Source organism: Marmota flaviventris, chromosome 9, assembly GCF_047511675.1.
Source record: "Marmota flaviventris isolate mMarFla1 chromosome 9, mMarFla1.hap1, whole genome shotgun sequence".
In the NCBI taxonomy this organism is placed as follows: domain Eukaryota; kingdom Metazoa; phylum Chordata; class Mammalia; order Rodentia; family Sciuridae; genus Marmota; species Marmota flaviventris.
The window spans coordinates 77,146,865-77,166,408 of record NC_092506.1 but is presented as its reverse complement, the minus strand read 5'-3'; the positions used below and the strand labels follow the sequence as shown (position 1 = coordinate 77,166,408).

General features: G+C 37.1%; 1 protein-coding gene across 1 annotated transcript; it reads left to right on the top strand.

The window, feature by feature from the left end:
* Positions 1-13,334: 13,334 nt before the first annotated feature.
* LOC139706996 (tripartite motif-containing protein 64C-like) lies at positions 13,335-18,366 on the top strand. The gene is made up of 6 exons (XM_071616984.1): positions 13,335-13,745; positions 14,494-14,589; positions 15,241-15,471; positions 16,251-16,273; positions 17,168-17,265; positions 18,308-18,366. The coding sequence occupies exons 1-6, from the start codon at positions 13,335-13,337 to the stop codon at positions 18,364-18,366; spliced, it is 918 nt and encodes a 305-aa protein (XP_071473085.1).
* Positions 18,367-19,544: the final 1,178 nt, after the last annotated feature.

The window sequence follows — 19,544 nt, the reverse complement described above, 5'->3', positions numbered from 1 at the left end:
CTTTGCCCATTTTAATTAAGTTGTTGCTTTGAATGAACTTTTTATATATTGAAGGATCTCAGTCTCTAAATAGGTTGTATTGTCTTCTAGGTTGTGTATATATCAACAAGTCATTTCTATATACATGAAACAATGGGCATAGGAATGTTTTCAAAATTCCATATTCAATAGGGAAATGTATTCAAAATTATAAGACTTGCAGGGATCTCCATGGTCCTCAATATTCTGTCTGTGCCTAACTTTATATCCTTCATTTATTCCACTCTTCTGTCAGCTCACTCCACACTTGATGGTTCAGTTCAGTCATTTGAACTTACACTTTCTCCCACTTGATTATCCCTGCCCACCACACCCTAATCATGTTTTATCTCTAAAGTCAGATTTTTTTTTCTTATACTAATCTGGGTAAACTCTTCAGTATTTATGACCACAGTGAACAGTATTTTTCTTCATAACACTCAACCTTATTGAATGTAAGTGATTATTCCTTACCCTATCTATTCAATGACTTGCTCTATAAGTAAATATTTGCTCTTTCCTGAGAGCAGTTAGTTTCCATAGAGTAGTATGCTTTTTTTGTGGTCTGTCCTTGATGCCTAGAACATGTTGTTACTAAATAAGGAATAAAAGAATGCATTCCAATTTATCAGACACTGAATAAAATACATACTGACCACAAAAAGACTTCAATTATAGTGAAAGCAGCTGACATTAAACTCTCAATTTCCATTAGACATCAACTTAATCATGTAATTTGAGGGAGTGATACACTTCTTTGAACTAATCCAACATTTATATATGTATTTGTTTATTTACTTTTGGTTCTGACAATTCCCATTCCCAGGAGTACTAACCACTGATCCATGTTCCCAGAACTATTTCTATTTTGTTTTGAGACAGGGTCTCCTAAATTACTTAGGGCCTGGCTAAATTGCTAAAGTTGGCCTGGACTGTACATTCCTCCTGCCTCAACTTCCACAGTAGCTGAACTACAGGCAGAGGCTGTCATGCCTAAACATTAATATTTTAAGAGCCATATAGTGTGGGTATCATGGTGTGTGCCTGTAGTTCTAACTCAAATGAGCACAGGAATTAGAGACTACCTGAGCAACCATTGAGACACTATAAAAAATTTCTTTTAAAAGGTAAATGCAGCACAGTGTTATCTATTTCAGAAACATTTAAATTTAATCTTATATTTTTATTTGACCAATAAAATTGTATAGACTCATGAAAACATGATACTTTGAAGTACAGACACATTGTGAAATCACCAAATCTATATCTAATTAATCTGTGCATAACCTATTCATCACATAGCTATTTTGTAATAAGAATACTTAACATCCTCCAGGCATGGTGGTGCAGGCCTATAATCCCAGCTGCTCAAGAGGCTGAGGACAGAGGGTCACAAGTTCAAAGCCAGCCTCATTAAAACACTGAGGCTCTAAAGCATGCTCAGTAAGACCTTCCTTATTTTAATTTTTTTTTTTTAATGGGGATTTGGATCAGCGGTTAAGTCCCACTGGGTTCTATCCCTGGTATGTATGTAAGTATAGATAGATAGATAGATAGATAGATAGATAGATAGATAGATAAAATACTTGACATCCACTGCCATACTATTTTCCAAACACACAATGTATTATTATTAAATATACTCATCATGTTGGACAATGGCTAAATTCTTCATATATACTAACCAACAAAAATCCTCAATTAAAGTGAAGGCAGCCCACATTAAATGATCAATTTCCAGTAGATATTAATTTAATCATGAAATTTGAGGGAGTGTACCACTTATTTGATCTAATACTGCATTTATGTATGTATTTGCTATTTTTTTTGTTCTGACAATTGAATCCAGTTAATGTTATAACAAGCCAGAAATCAGTGATAGAAAACAGAAGGTTTTACTGCACAGCTGCCCTGACACCCAGTAGGCAATGTTTTTATTGTAGCTTAATTCAAAGACTATGTGCTTAGTGCTCAGTCATCCATAGGGGTTGACAAAATAAGAACCAGTGGGTCTAGGTTAAGCATTAATTGAGTATTTTGAAATCAGCTCCCTAAGCAACTGCTAGTCAAGTCTATTGATTCTCCACCAAGACAAACTGCCAATCCTGATAAAAGTGCCCCACTCAGAGCCAGAGCACTGTACTTTCTTTGTTAAAGCATATTACAATTCTTTGCCCTTGGGTTATTTGATTCTCATTTTCCTCTCTGGAAAAGAGTGTGAGTGAGCAGCCCAGACACACTGACAACAGAGGTTTACTGCCGCACAGATGCTCAGTATGGGGAGATTCAGATTCATAACCATAAAAGGATGATCCCATTTCATAAATACCTCAGAGGACCATCTCCACGGGTCTTTGTTGCCATAATAAAATAAGAATGTTGCTCTAGTTCTTCGTTATAAACTGATTATACATTTTATATCAAATTTTGTATCTGTAAATAAATGATATTAAAGTCTTTTAGGATTTTTTTTTTGCTCTTAATGACAGATAAAACTTTATATGGTGCTTACTGTGTCCCAGGTAATGCATTAATTCTGGCTCTTTTAATATTCATAACATCTTTCTGAAGTGCTAAAGTTATGGAGAAATAATTTTTTTAAAAAAATTAAGCTTAAAAAAAGAAAAAGAAAATTTAAAAAATTAAGCTTGGAGAGAATAAAGAGCTCAAGACTACCTAATAATGTAACTATGTCTTGGGATTAATTCAGAAAATCAAGTATAGAAGAACTTAATTAAGCTTCTCATTAATATTTTCCATCTCTAAAAACCTGAATCCAGAGTGTTATTTAAGACTGAGGACTAGAGATTGGCTTGGTGCTACACACCTTTAATTCCATCAACTCAATAGGCTGAGACAGAGGATTGCAAGTTTGAAGCCAGACTTAGCAATTTTGTGAGATTCTAAGCAATCTAGTAAGACCTGGTCTCAAAATAAATAACATTAACAGGCTGGAGATATAACCCAGTGGCAAAACACCACTGGAACCAGTTTCCAATACCCTGAACAAACAAACAAAAATAATCAAAGAATTGAGAACAAAAAAAATACTTGAGAACAAGAAAAACACTGAAGAATAATTCTGAAGCTTTATTGGAAGTAGAATCATTCATTATTCCTCTAACATGTTGATTTCTATTATTTCATCATTCTTAGTACAATATGGCTGTTTGTGTGTGTGTGTGTGTGTGTGTGTGTGTGTGTGTGTGTGTGTGTATCTTATCATTTTCTTATCTGAAATTAATTTTTAAAAATTCAATCCATCAGATTTAGGGCAGATCTTTCTCTTTATGAAATTACCTATGACACTTGGGTTTTATAAAAACAGATCTTTGGTAGATGCCAAAGAAACACAAAGTGGATGAGCTTGAAAGTTTACAACTATCACACTGCCAAGCTCCATCCCAGTTTATAACAAAAGAAAGTCCTGAACTTAACTCTGCCACAGATCTGCTTTTGGTAAACTAAACATTTCTTTAATTGAGTAGAAAAAATTTACCCCAAATTTAGTGTAGGTTTGAGAAGACTTATTTCCTTAATACTTTTGATGATACTCTACCACTTAACTACATTTCCATAGCTGAGGTCAAATGCGTGCACCACCATGCCATACAATGGTTTTCACTGTCAGTTCAGTGATAAGGAGTACCAAAGAGAGAGAGAGAGAGAGAGAGAGAGAAAACAAAAAAAAGAGAAAGAAGTAACAGAAAAGCAAGAAATCGAAATCAGATATTTCAAACTTTAAACACCAGTAGAAAAATAAATCAATGTTTTTTAATTGAGATGTTATTGTTGTAAAACAAAGTATTATTTAATAAAATAATTGTTTCAGTTAAAATGTCTCTTTGCAAAACCTAAGTCATGTGAACTTTCTTGTGTCTGACCCCAAATCTCATCAAAGTTGTTTACTCTCTTATATAAAGCCAATCACTGTGATCTCATAGTGTGATCCAGAACTTTTAGAAGAGGTAACCTATAGTGGGTGTGGTCTTAGGTGAGTCACAGGTATTTAAGTAGGGCACTTCTCAGGAGAAAGGTTTTTCCTCTGAGGTTCCTCTAATGAGCAGACCAAATTTTCAGCTGCTGAGCTTTGGAGACCTGAGTTGTTACTGACAAATTTTCCTCACTTCCAGACGTGAATTTTCTTAAAGCGGACTCTGGTGAGTTGGATACTTAGAAGAAAAGTGCTGAGAGCCATGGCTGAGTCTGTATGGCCCCTGGCATTTTGCCAACAGTATTGATTGACAGGCGGGGCATTACTATCCGCCTCTGCCGCAACTTTTGAGTTCTCGCACTATTTTGGAGTTCTCGTGGGGATTTCCGGGGATTCCCCGAGAGTTCCCATTGGTTGGGGAAGTGCAGGAGGAGGGATTTCCTGGAGAGATATTTCCGGCTGGGGGTTCCTGGACAAGCCTCATGGCGCGTTCAGGACGATTCCCCGGGAGCTGTGTGAAGTGTTTTCCTACAGTTTAAAAATAAAGTTTGTTCCTGCTTCAGTGGCTAGTGATTTGTGCCCAGCCAGACTGCGGCATTTGGTGGCCCGTACGGGGAACGTCTGAAGCTTCAGGGTAAGTGAAATTACTTGCCCCTAAGGGAAGGCGAGAGAATGGGTGACCATTTTAAAAAACAATGTGTTCTTGTTTTGATTTGTTTTGTGTTTGTTTCAAGCTGCCTATCCCTAGAATTTTCTCAGGCAGATTGGGAAAAATGGTTGGCTCACGGTTTGAAGTTGTTCGCCCCTGAGGAAGAGATAGAAATAGACCACAAATGCACATATCAAGAAAATAGGAAAATTGATACAACGATTTTTTGTTCCGTTTTTGTTTCATTCTGTTTCGGTTTTGTTTTGTGTTATCTTATTGGGTTGCGTTATCTTTATAACAGATTAGAAATTAGTAAAAAACAAACTGAAAGAGTGTTAAGTAAATTGTTAGAGGTTCAGACCATGGAGAAAGACATTTTAGATCAAGCAAAAGAGAAGGTCTCTCAAGCTAGTCAGACAGAGGAAGAAAATTTAAAGGAAGAAAGCTTAGAGGAGAAACAGCTATTAGGGAAAAAGCTACAACAGGAGGCTGCTACTAACACCGTTCTATCACCAGAGGGCGTAATTCAACCAACAGCACCCCCTATGGAGATAGCTGAGTGGCCCTCAAACCCCGTAGTTGATAGATGGGATCCTGATACAGGACCTCAAAGATTAGCATGCCCTGTACTTGAGTAGGCAGGAGGGCAGCGAATTCACCGTGCTTTAGATTTCAAAACAGTGAAGCAGTTAAAGGAGGCTGTAACAACCTATGGTCCTCAAGCACCGTTCACTGTAAGCATGGTCGAATCCATTACCAACTTGGACATGATGCCAGCAGATTGGGCTAGTATGTGTAAATCTGTGCTAAATGGAGGACAATATTTGTTATGGAAGGTTGCCAATGAGGAATTTTGCAGGGAGACATCTAGGCGAAATGCAGCAGCCGGTTACCCTGAAAGAAATCTAGATATGTTGTTAGGAAAAGGACCTTATGAGGGTCAACGGCAACAAATTGAATATGATCCTGGCATATACGCACAAATTGCTGTAGATGCGGTTAGGGCATGGAAAACTTTACAGGGGCATGGAGGTTTACAAGGTCAATTATCTAAGGTAATACAAGGAACTAATGAACCTTACGCTGAATTTGTAGATAGGCTTATTCAAGCAGCTTCTAGAATTTTTGGGGATACAGAACAGGCAATGCCATTTATAAAACAACTGGCTTATGACCAAGTAAATCGTTGTTGCAGAGAGGTCATTAGACCATGGAGACATGAAGATTTAAACACATATATTAAATTATGTAGAGACATTAATGGACAAGGGCAAGTCTTAGCAGCAGTACAACAGGCTTTAGATGCCAGGCTAAAAACATGCTATAATTGTGATCAAACAGGACATTTTAAAAGGAGTTGCCCCATAGGAGGAGGGTTTAACAAAGCTAGATATCAAACGAATAGAATACCGGGTATTTGCCCACGATGCCATAGAGGGAAACATTGGGCTAATGAATGCCGTTCTCAAACCACCATAGAGGGTATTCCATTATCAAAAAACAGACAAGGACCAAGTGTTTACCCACGATATCGTGGAGAAAGGCATCGAGCTCCATTGCCAAAAAACGGACAGGGGGGCCCAATGCTCCGGGGCCCACGACCACAAATGTACGGGGCACTGGAGGAACCCAGAAACACCATGGAGGAACCAGCAACACCATCAGGGTAGTGCCCAGGACACATTATCCATCAGATCTCTCATCAGACGAACCAGAGGGAGCGCAGGGTTGGACATCTGTGCCTCCACCAGAGCAGTACTAACTCCAGAGATGGGAGTTCAAATCATTCCCACAGGAGTAAAAGGACCTCTTCCCCAAGGAACAGTAGGCTTATTGTTGGGACGCAGTTCTTCTACGCTAAAAGGACTTATAATAAGTCCCGGGGTAATTGATCCCGATTATGAAGGTGAAATAAAAATTATAGCTAGTTCTCCAAAGGGTATATCAGTAATTTCACCAGGAGATAGAATAGCACAGTTATTAATAATACCCAGCCTACATGATAAATTTTCCAGTAGTACTATAGAAAGAGGTTCCAGGGGATTAGGCTCCACAGGTGTAGATTGGGCTATGCTGTCTTTAAATTTAGATTCTCGCCCCATGCTAAAACTAAATATTCAAGGACATGAATTTAATGGGCTACTGGATACAGGTGCAGACCTTAGCATCATATCTCGTCAAGAACGGCCAAAACATTGGCCGTTACAACAAGCCACTCAAACGCTTCGAGGCCTAGGAGTGGCAACAAATCCCCATAGAAGTGCAATGGTATTAGATTGGAAGGATCCTGAAGGATGCGAAGGAACTATACAGCCATATGTATTGGATCATCTTCCTATAAATTTATGGGGACGAGATGTCCTAGATCAATTAGGTTTGACATTAACAAATAACATCAATCCAAATGCGCCCACTATAAGGGCTAGACAAGGTTTCAGGAAAGAAAAAAGATTAGGAGAACAAGGCATAGCAGCACCCATTCAAATAGATCAGGGAATAAATAGACATGGACTGGGTTTTCAGAAGGGGTCACTGAGGCAATAAAAATTACTTGGAAATCAGATAGACCAGTATGGGTTCCTCAGTGGCCCCTGACTAAAGAAAAGATACAAGCAGCCCATGACCTGGTCAAACAACAATTAGCGGAGGGACATATACAACCTTCCGTATCTCCTTACAATACTCCCATTTTTGTCATTAAAAAGAAATCTGGTAAATGGAGATTATTGCAAGATTTAAGAGCCATTAATAATGAGATGGTTATTATGGGACCTGCTCAATCGGGGATTCCTCAATTGTCTGCTTTGCCAAAAACCTGGTACGTTTTAGCTATAGATATTAAAGATTGTTTTTTTTTCAATTCCAATTCATCCTGAGGATAGTCCACATTTTGCATTTACTATCCCTGCACTGAATCATGAAGGTCCTGATCAGAGATATGAATGGAAAGTACTCCCTCAAGGGATGGCTAACAGCCCAACTATGTGTCAAATTTATGTTAACAAAGCAATCCAGCCACTTAGAAATCAAAATCCTAAACTACAAATATTTCACTATATGGATGATGTATTGTTAGCACACAAAGTTAAAAACACATTGCTAGAATGTTATGCCACACTTACAAATTTATTAAAAAAATATAATCTAGAGATAGCAATAGATAAAGTACAATTAAATTTTCCAATTAATTATTTAGGAGTTCTATTATCCTCAACCATGGTCCGTCCACCAAAAATTCAAATACGAGTAGATCAACTCAAATCACTTAACGACTTTCAAAAGTTATTAGGAGACATAAATTGGATAAGGCCTTATCTAGGCATACCAACAGGAGAGTTGGGACCTTTATTTGATATCCTAAAAGGTCCATCAGATCCAAATTCACCCCGCATGTTAACGCCTGAAGCAAGAAAGGCATTAAAAATTATTGAAACATATATGGAAAATATGCATTTGGATAAAATTGATATAAGTTTGCCTTTATTATTTATTGTAATACCAACAAAAAATATTCCTACAGGAGTATTTTGGCAAGAAGGTCCATTATTGTGGATACATTTATCTTATTCTCCTAACACTATTCTTACTAGGTATCCTGAGGCTGTAGGACAATTAATACTCAAAGGAATAAAAGCAGCAAAGGGAGTGTTTGGAATTTCTCCCAATAAAATTATTACTCCATATACTATGGATCAAATTGATGAGTTAGCTAATGAGTTAAATACTTGGGCAATAATCATGTGTAAATCTAATGTTTCTTTTGATAATCACTTACCATCTAATCCTTTGTTGTCTTTTTGGTCTTCGCATCCTGTAGTTTTTCCAAAAATGACAAGAAAAACCCCTACCATGAATGCTCCAAATGTATTCACTGATGGGTCAAATAATGGTACAGCAGCAGTAGTTACCCCTGATCAAACTTTTACATTTTTAGTACCCAAACAATCAGCTCAAAAGGTAGAGCTTAATGCAGTTTTACAAGCTTTTGTGATGTTTAAAGATTCTGTATTTAATTTATTCTCTGATAGTCAGTATGTAGTTAATGCTATAGTATCCCTTGAAGATGCTGGCAGGATTTCCCCTTCCTCTACTGTTTTCTCTTTGTTTTCTGCTATACAAAGTCTAATCTGGGACAGAAAAGATCCATTCTTTATAGGACATATCAGAGCACATACAGGATTGCCTGGAGCCCTTAGTTTGGGCAACGATTTAGCAGATAAAACTACACATGACATACATATTTTCTCTACACTAGAAGAAGCTACACATTTTCATAAAAGGTTCCATGTCAATGCTAATACTTTACAGAAGCGTTTTAAAATAACTAAGGAACAAGCTAGACAAATAATAAAACAATGTCAAAATTGTGTGACCTTTTTACCACAAGTTAATCTTGGAGGCAATCCTAGAGGACTGATACCTAACCATATTTGGCAGATGGACGTCACACACTTGCCAGAATTTGGAAAATTAAAATATTTGAATGTTACAGTTGATACTTCTTCCGGATTTTTGATGGGCTCCCTTCATGCCGGAGAAAAAACTAAAGATGTTATAGCTCATTGCTTACAAAATTTTGCCACTGTGGGCGTTCCAAAACAGTTAAAAACAGATAATGGTCCTGGTTATACTTCTACCTCTTTTAAACAATTTTGCTCATCATTTGGCATTACTCATATAACAGGAATTCCATACAATCCACAAGGACAAGGCATAGTTGAAAGAGCTCATCAAACTATTAAAATGTACTTACTAAAGCAAAAAGAGGGAATTGGAAAGGGGTATATGTCACCCAAAGATAAACTTAAAATAACCCTTTTTACTCTAAACTTTTTAAATTTGGATTCCTCAGGGCTTAGTGCTGAGGAAAGGCATATGTGTCCAAAAAATGTACATAAGCCTAAGGTACTTTGGAAGGATATTCTAACAGGACAATGGAAAGGTCCTGACCCAGTGACTGTCTGGAGTCGGGGTTCTGTTTGTGTTTTTCCACAGGGAGAACAGCAGCCGATTTGGATTCCAGAGAGATTAACTAAAACAATTTCTACAGGCCAAAAGGAAGATGATTTGACTCAAATCCATAACAGCTGATATCCAGAACTCCAGTTTGGCTATTCTTACATCTACGACAGTGATTAACCAGGATGCTTTTTTCAATATTTATTTTATTATTTGCCTTTTCCCACATCATAAAGTTCTATTTTATTTTTGAGCTCATACAGACCTAGGTTAATGTTTTTCTGATCAGTTTTATTTTTTGACTGTGGAGTTTTTAAGCATTGCAATGGAGATTTCACCTAGGTAAAGCTTCAAGGCCTTTACTATTGTCTTAAGTGTTGTATGTTATGTGTGCACACTTCTGTTTTGTGTTGTGTGTCTGTATGTGCGTATGTCCATATATCATATATGAGGAGCGCTCATGAATAAATGGATCCGAATTTTTTTATTCACGTGATTTTAATGGTTTAATTTAGATTGGGTAAACAGCTGTTGAAAATTGTTTTAATATGTGAACAAATAAGGAGGTTAACAGATCTGTTTGTTTACTTTCACCTTTCCTTCTCATTATATTTAATAATTCTGTTCAGGATAATGTAAATTGTTCAAAAAATTGTTTTCTTAGTGCCTGTTGGAATGTTACATAATTTTTTTCTTAGCATCATTGCCAGAATTCCTATCTTCATCCCAGTGCCGGTGAAGACAAAGATAAAACCAAACTACAGCTTCTTCGATAGTTATCACAACACACTGTAAAAACTGATGCATCAATGAATAATAACTCCACAAGTAATGCTCAATTAAGGAGTCGATTTACTTTGGGAGGAAATGGACATATTGACAGATTCCTCTGCTTTGAATTGCTTGCAGACCTTGCCTGGACTATGTATCACTTGTATGCATTGTGAACTATCTGTTGGTACAGCGAATTGTGGTAGTGCTGGAGTATTTTTGCTGATGGTGTCACCGGTGGTACAATTTTTCAAAGGAGCCCTCAATTGGCTTAGTGTCATGGCATTTTGCATCCTCCTCCCTTCTACTAGTGATGGTCTAAAATTTGGGGGCCAACAGAGGTGAGGCGAAGAACCTCACCCCCCCACTGGTGCAAAGGCCTATCCACAAGTATGGCTGTATGCTGGACTGGTAGTCAGTGACAGGTATGATCCAATTGCAGTGGTACCAACCTAAGACAGGAGGCTGACGCCTAGAGGTCAGTTCATCCGATGACGGGTAAGGACCATATGTTGAATTGGACTGCCTAACAGGCACGGTCCCTAAGCCACATTGCTTGTTGTTTAATTAAACGAAAAGGGGGAGATGCTGAGAGCCACGGCTGAGTCTGTATGGCCCCTGGCATTTTGCCAACAGTATTGATTGACAGGCGGGGCATTACTATCCGCCTCTGCCGCAACTTTTGAGTTCTCGCACTATTTTGGAGTTCTCGTGGGGATTTCCGGGGATTCCCCGAGAGTTCCCATTGGTTGGGGAAGTGTAGGAGGAGGGATTTCCTGGAGAGATATTTCCGGCTGGGGGTTCCTGGACAAGCCTCATGGCGCGTTCAGGACGATTCCCCGGGAGCTGTGTGAAGTGTTTTCCTACAGTTTAAAAATAAAGTTTGTTCCTGCTTCAGTGGCTAGTGATTTGTGCCCAGCCAGACTGCGGCAGAAAAGCTTTTCAGTTTACTTTCTTTCCTAAAAATTGTTTGAATTTACTTTTCAACTTAATTGGGTTGGTCCAAGTAGAAAAAACTACTTTGTTTTTACTGATATATATATCTTTTTTAAAATATTTGTTTCTGTAAAGTGATCTGAATAATTTTTATTCTATTACCTTGTGTTTTATTAGATTTTCCAGATCTGAAATGAAATATTTTTGCAGTTTTATCAAATTTAGAACCCATAAAATGCTTAAAATGTTCAACATATTTTTTATGCATGTAATAGTACTATGCACATCTATTTAGATTTTTTTTAGTGAGTACCAAATATTGCATTCAGAGGCACTCATCCATTGTGCCATGTCACCAGCCATATTTTGTATGTTTTTAGAGACAGGGTCCTATTGAGTTGCTTTGTTCCTTGCTTTTGCTGAGGCAGGCTTTGAACACTCCATCCTCTAGCCTCAGGCTCCAGAGCCACTGGGATTAAAGGCGTGTGCCACCATGGTTGGCTTAGAATTTTAAGGTATAGATTTGATTGTAAAACCCTTGATGTGAAAGTACTATTTGCTGTCCCTTTAAAACCTTCAGTTTGCAATCTAGATTTGACAAGTACCCCAGTATATGCAACAAACTTGTAGAGGTTTTCAAGTGGGAAATTTGATCACTAGATAAAAAACTAGAAATTAAGATGAATTGATCATGCTTCATCAACACATCTCTAAACTGAAGGGTAGTCTCTGGAGAGGAAAGCACCATGGTTACCATTGCAAATTAATGCGCTCTCTCTCTCACTGTCACAATTTTTTTTCTTTTTTTTGGTATTGGGGATTGAACTCAGGGCTCATCTACCACTGTGTCACAACTCATTTTGAAATGGCCTCACTGAGGTGCCCAGGCTGGCCTTGGACTTAGTGTCCTTTTGCCTCAGTCTCCCCAACAGCTGGAATAGTTGGGATGTGCCACTGCACTGGGCTTTCCTGTTGATTTTATTTTAAATAACAATGGATGAATTATTGCTGATTATTACTGTAGAATGTGCATTCATCTTCTGAAAATATGAAGACACTCTGATGTTCAGAACTGATTCTGAGAAATATTATTTTCTTTAATGAGAAGTAATAGAAATTTTCTTTTTAATGTCCTTTCAGTCCTTGGGCTAAAACTCAGGACATTACAAATGCTGGGCAAGTGCTCTCCCACTGATTACATCCCCAGAATTTATATTCTAATTTTCAATTTAAAACTTAATTCATTTCTTATTGATATTAAGGATTGAAGACAGGATTTCTCTACAACTGACTTACATTTGCAACCCTTTATTTTTTTTATTCTGAGACAGTATGTCAATAAATTGCTGAGGTTGGCCTCACACTTTTAATCCTCCTGCCTCAGCCTCCAAAATAGCTGGTTAAGAGGTGCATTGATACATCCCACTTTCATTTTCTTTTTTGAAATATATTGTTTAATTATGGTTTGAAGCATAAATTTACCTGTTTGTAGTTTCAGGAGTTGTAAGTTGAAGCCAACAGTGATTAAGTCAAGCAATCTTCAAATGAATTAAACTTAATTTTAATTGTCTTTAGAAAAGTACATCTATGGGTTGAGAGGTGGAAAGCATAGACATATGTCATAAAGACTGTCTTTACATTTACCATAGTCATTGAATCAGAGAGGCAGAGAGAGAGAGAGAGAGAGAGAGAGAGAGAGAGAGAGAGAGATTGATTTTATATGGGTATCCAGAGCAAACACCTAATGTAAGTCTGAAATCATCCTAAACTTTCTTTGTCCCAGTATTAAACTTGCCCAAATTAATGAGAAAGTTTTTTTTTTTTTTTAATCTAGATCATGCTCATCTCATTTTGTCATTTGTGTCATAGAAGAAACTCAACCTGTCTTTATTTTTTATATCTAGATTTGTATTGCAGGAAGTTAATAGAAAGATTATGCATGACTCAACTGAAAAAGCAGTGACCAAAGTCCTTTTATAATTGTAATTTTCTCAAGATAGAAGGATAACACTCTCTTGTCTCCCTCTTTCCTCTTGCTCCACCCTCTATATTTTTGGTTTCAGAAACATGGATTCTCATGCCTTGCAAGACTTCCAGAGTGCACTCACATGCTCCATTTGCGTGAATTACTTCTTAGAACCCATCACCATAGACTGTGGACACACCTTTTGCCGACCCTGCCTCTACTTCTGCTGGGAGGAAGCCCAAACACCCAGGTGCTGCCCTGAGTGCAGAAAAATAGCAGAGAAGACAGACTACAGGACCAACACTGCCCTGAAGAAGCTGGCCTCTCTCGCCAGACAGGCCAGACCTCGCTCTGTCAGCAGCTCTGGGGAGCAGCTCTGCAGGAGAAACGGGGAGACAAAGTGGCTCTTCTGTGAGTTGGACAAGAGTCTGCTCTCTGCACCCTGCTCTGAATACCCGGTTCATAGCTACAGCCCACTTGCCTGCGTGGCTGAGGAGAACAGGGTGAGTGATGTAATCTAGAACCTGTAGGGTCCAGATCAAAGAGAAGGATGAAGACTCTTGATAATGAGGCAGATAAGCATGAAGATGGTAGAGGTGGTGATGTTTCCATGAAAATGTGCTGTATAAATGCTGATCAATTTGACACTAAAATCATAAATAGGTTGAATGCTCATGAAGGGAATTTTCTCTAGAAATATTATCCAAAAAACAGGGCATGGTGTCTATGCCAATAATTCTAGCTCTTCAGCAAATGTAGGCAGGAGGATGCTAAGTTTGCGGCCAACTTGGGCAGCTTAGCAAGACACTCTCCTTCTTTTCTTTTTTTAAAGGGCTGGGATATAGTGCAGAGGTAAATTATTGAGTGACTATGTGTGAATTTTTTTTTTCAGTATCCAGTACTGAAAAACAAATTAAAAAGTAACTATATTGTTCAAATGTGTGAAATTGTGCAGCAGTACAGCAGATGGCTAGCACTAGGAACATGAACTTCTGTTACTGAAGCCCAAACCCTTTTATAGTGAGACTATATAAAAACTGCTTTCTTGGTAAATAGACTGTATTATTTATGGACTCCTTTAAAATCTTATTTTTTCTTCTACTTTACCCAATAGTAAAATTAATTTGGACTATTTTGTAAAAATTGACTCTTTAAAACTCAAGATTACTGTTCTACCAAACACTGCTTTATTCTAGCACACAAAAGATGAAACCTACAAGACTGTCTTCCCTATCACTAAAGCCTATGGTAATTTTGCAGGAGAAAATTGTAAAGAAAATGGATCCTTTATGGCAAAAGACTCAGGAGATGCAAGATAATCTAAATAAAGAAATTAGAAAATCTGAGTCCTTTGTGGTAAGTTTGAAAAGGTTTTATTTTTATGCAGATTAAAATGATGCTATCAGCTAAATTGGAGCTAACATTGAAGGATAGTGTTTTCCTCTCAGACAAGGCAGTGACATCTAGTAATATTAAAAGTGTAGTGGCCAACACAAGCTAGTGTGAAGAATACTAGTATATAGGGTGAATGAGGTATGACTGTTTTTTCTTGTACAACTTTGGAGATTTGGATAAATCTTCCCAGACACTGAGAATAAGACAGTCTTAGTGCTAGAGTCAGAAGACAAATAGATTTTCAGCTATTGGCAAAGTGGAGTATTTTTCTAAATTCAAAAAACAGTGTGTATAAAAATATTTTAAAATATGTAGAAGAATCAGACAAAGGAACAAAAATAAAAGAGAAGATTGAGGTAAAGAAGAAATAATTCATTAGGAACACTGAAGTGGCATCATAGGGAGATAGCCTGGGATCCTGCAGAGGTCTTAATTTAATCAGGAGAGAGACAGGAAGCAGAAAGTCCAGTAGACAGTACTAGTAAATATTTAAGACACTTTGCAGGCATCAGGTGGAAAGAATATGAAGTACTTGCTTGATGCTAAGACAATAATATTTGAAGTTTTACATTTTCTTTTGAATGTAATCTTTTTTAATGAATATATCTGCAGGACTATGTAGTTTTAAGGAGGAACATGATCAAAGTTCAATATCAAATGATGCATCTGTTTCTCCTTGAAGAGGAGAGATTTCAACTGGAGACACTAGAAAGAGAAGCACAGGAAATTTTACAGCAGTTCAGAGACAGTGGAATCAGAATGGCCCAACACAGAGAAAAGCTGAAGGAAATGTACAGAGAGCTGACTGAGTTGTGCCACATATCTGACATAGAGTTGCTCCAGGTGACCAAGGAGGGTTCTTCCTGAGAGAGAGGAATTTTTGTCTGGGCAATGTTGTCTGCAGACCCCACTGTGCTGAGCTGAGTGACAGGAGATCCTTTACACCCATCATTGTCCAATTACTGTCTCTGTAAATTCTGTTAATCTTGAGAGAGTGTAAGTCATTTAGAAGTTAAACCAGACAAAATTCTTGTATCATTAAGACTATGATACCCACAGCGAATTATTCAAAACTCAGTTATCATAGGAAAGTTAATTTTGTTGAGGAAATATTCAGTTTATGTTTCCCAACTCCATTATCACACTCTGTTCTCCTGCCCAAAATCAACTGAGGCTTTGCCCCTCTCTTAGACAAGATGTACAGAGTTTGTTAATCAATTACAATGCACTATTTTTCAAATAGGTCACTGTGTAGGTTTAATTTTCAGACATGGTCAAATCTGTTTTGGGAACTAAGAAAGGAGTCGAGTGACACTGAAACTATGTCCTGTTGCATTAGTGCACAGATCCTTTGTAAGCTCCATCCTTCTCAGTGCACACCAAGGCTGTCTTTCACATTTAATTTTGGCTTTGGTATTAACATAGTCTAACGTGATTATTCAGAGAAAAAAAAATGTTACACACACACATAAACACTCATACACACATACACACACACACACACACACAGAGAGAGAGAGAGAGAGAGAGAGAGAGAGAGAGAGAGAGAACAAAGTACCAGAGAGAATGCAGAAAAACAGTGTTCACTTTATTAATATTATCTCTTTCTTGTTTCCTTTTAGGACTTAGGGGACATATTTGAAAGGTGAGTTTTATGTATTAATCTCTGGTTTATGAGAAACTTGTTCTTATCTTGAAGAAGAGAAATTTTTGTTTTCAGTTATTAACATCTTTGTCCTTAGATATTTAATATTTTGTTTGAAAAGCTCTGACATAATATGTTCCTTGGTCTCAAAAATGTCCTTTTGTGGCTGAATTCAACTATACCTAAGAATGATTTGGTGTTCTGGGCTTTGTTGCACCCATTCCTTCTATGGACTCTAGCCCAGTCCCAATAAACCTGACTAAGGAGATTTTTGTAAGGTATCACACAAAAGATTCCAATTCTAGTGAGGTAGAATATAAACAAGATAGGAACGAATAATACTCCCTAGGGTGGGAAAAGGAGGGGAGCTTCATTACCATGAGTAACAATGACCAGATCCGGTTTCATCATGGCAAAGCCCTTTTTCAGAGGGGAAGGGCTGCCTGAGAACCCTCAAGATCAGTGCTACCAGGCTATACTAGATTCCCTCCATGGGCAGAGATGATCAAAGTTGCTGGCTCAAGGAACTATTTATAAACCAATGACTGTATCATTGGTGACCTCTGTGGACCAAAGTTCCAAAGGTTGAACAATCTGCTTTCTGTAAGATATCCAGGATCTTTGCATTTCCCAAGGTTGATTCAGAAATACAGGGAGGGGATGACAATCAATTTTTTTTAAGTTTGATAATGTTTGAGAAAAATAAAGACTGGATATTAGTACATCTGATTTAGAAAAAAAGTATTATACAATCCCAAGAGTGTTGAATAAAATGTATACCTAATTCACCAACATGGGCAATTTTTACAATATCTTGGATTAAAAGTGGTAATTTTGTAATGATTTTGTGTTTTATCTTTGGTTTGAAAGTGTAACTGATGTCCTTCTTTACAGAATCGAGTTGCTGGAGATGCAGAAGCTCCAGCCAGTGAACCCAGAGCCCTCTTCATTACACATCACTGGAATCTTGCATATGCTGAACAAGTTCCGAGGTAGGAGTGGGCCCTCTGGCATTCAGGTTCAATTATTTTAGTAGGTTCCTCAAAAAAGATGCTTTCCATTTTTAATTTTTTGAAATGAAAACATTTATATCTTCTTTTCCTGTCTAGTCATAATACAATGATCAAGACTACATTGGTTAACTTGTAGTTCAGATACATATTTTATTTCTGATACAGACAGTACAAGAGAAGGAATATTATTGGTGTTTTGTTGCTATTAAGCAATGCAATGCTTACTTCTCAGAGCAGCCATCAATATTTTGTGTTATTTCAATTTATTCTAATTTTGAAGATTTAAATATGATATTTGTGGTTTTCAATCTATTCTATATTCCAAGTGTGCTTATGATGTGCAATGAGCAAATAATAATTACTATTTATAAAATATAAGTTTTTAATGAACCAAAAAATGACTAAATTTCTCATAAATGGAACAATTTTAATACCATCAGATGGATTTCAAAACAACTGAAAGGTAAGTGATCTTTGAACATGACCCAGACATGTTTGTGCCCCACTAGAGAAGAGGTCTAGATATCAGAAGGCTGAAATCCAACTTTAATTGAATGTATGGTCTCAGTAGATAATGGAAGTGAGAGATGCTTTTAAGTAAAGGGTACAGATGGTTGCTTTCCCTCAAATTATTTGATGTGTGATAATGAAGCAGGCACAATCATAGCAAAGTGATGTCTACTTATTAATGGTATTAAAAACAACTCAAGAAGAGATTTCTACTAAAGAAAAAAGGACTTTTGGGTTTTTTTCTGAAACAAACCATCCAAAAGTAGATATTAAATCACCCTTCATACAGCACAGAATACCTTCAGTTTTCTTTTGATTGCCAAGATAATTTAAAGATTTCTGGGTGCTAATGAGGGCATAGGAACCATTTTTCATACATGATTGAGTTTGAAATCTCTCTACTCTCTAGAGTTTCTTTAAGGAGGAGTCAATAAAGAGATAGATTAGGTAGATAATCTTTGCCCAAGGCATGCAGACACCATTTACTGATCTGATTTTTTTTTTTTTGCAGTACACAATGGACTTATTCAAGGATGGACCAATCGCTATATGAGTCTTCCTGATGAATAGAAATAGGATATTTGTAGGTGATGGTGCAACTGAAAATACCCAGACACTGGAAAGTTATGTTATATGGGGTGTTGAGGCCTTTAACTCTGATAAACACTATTGGGAGGTGGATGTGGGGAACACCTCCAACTGGATTATAGGTGTGTGTAAAGATTTTACAAGTGACAGTTTTGAAGGTAAGAAAGGTTTTGTCTTATTTTCCTCGAAGAAGAACAATCACTGTATTCTCTCTACCAACTCTCCTTCTTTAATTCATGATTTGCAAAGGCCTACAGGTCGAGTTGGAGTATTTCTTGATTATGAAAATGAAACTCTGAGCTTCTATGATGTTTGCTGAGGTTCCCTCATTTACAGTTTCTTTTCCTCCTCCTTCACATCCCCTCTAATCCTTTTCTTGTCTTTGGTTCTCCATAAAATTGAGGTTTTGCAGGCATGGTTTCACATGTCCTTAATCCTTGCTACACAGGAAGCTGTGACAGGAGGACCACAAGTTTTGAGGACAGAATGGACATTTAAAAGAGAGATAAAAATGGGCGTCAAAGGACAGTTGAAGGCCAGTAGTAGAGCACTTTCCTAACTTGTGTGAGTCTCTGTGTTCATCCACAGTAATGAGAAAAGAAAAAAAGATAAATACATTTGTAAACATGAAAGAAAATAACCGAGAAAATTCAAAAAACTATGATAATTTTTTGGTGAATGCCCATGTCTGAAGAAACTGTGTTCTTGGGAGTTTCTCATGTTATATTACATGCCTACACATGATGTCTGGGGGTCTGTTTTAACTTAAGGAAGTATAATCATTTTATGGCCATAAATTGTGATAACCACATTGAATTTATAAATTTGTTCATTAAATTTTATTTTAATAAAGTGTTGTGAAACCACCATTAAATTATTTGAGGTTATTTTTCAGTCCCTTCAAAAAAATTCAATACCTATTAACATTAACTTCCCACTCATTCCCACTTCGCACTACCTGGAATTCTCTTAACTGTTTAGGTTTTTATGGATTTGTGTATTTCAGAAAGTTCATGAAAATGGATATGTGTTGTTTTTGTATCTTTTCTCAATTAGTATAAAACTTTCAAGGCTCATCAACAATGAAAATTATGAGTTTAATGTACATTTTTTAATCAAACCTGTGGCAGAAGGATGAAATGATTTATATCTTTGCTTAC

Coding starts and splice junctions, on each gene's coding strand:
- LOC139706996 (XM_071616984.1), top strand. CDS start 13,335: ATGGATTCTCATGCCTTGCAAGACTTCCAGAGTGCACTCACATGCTCC. Junction 14,590..15,240: donor GAAAATCTGAGTCCTTTGTG/GTAAGTTTGAAA, acceptor ATATATCTGCAG/GACTATGTAGTTTTAAGGAG. Junction 17,266..18,307: donor TATGCTGAACAAGTTCCGAG/GTAGGAGTGGGC, acceptor TTTTTTTTGCAG/TACACAATGGACTTATTCAA.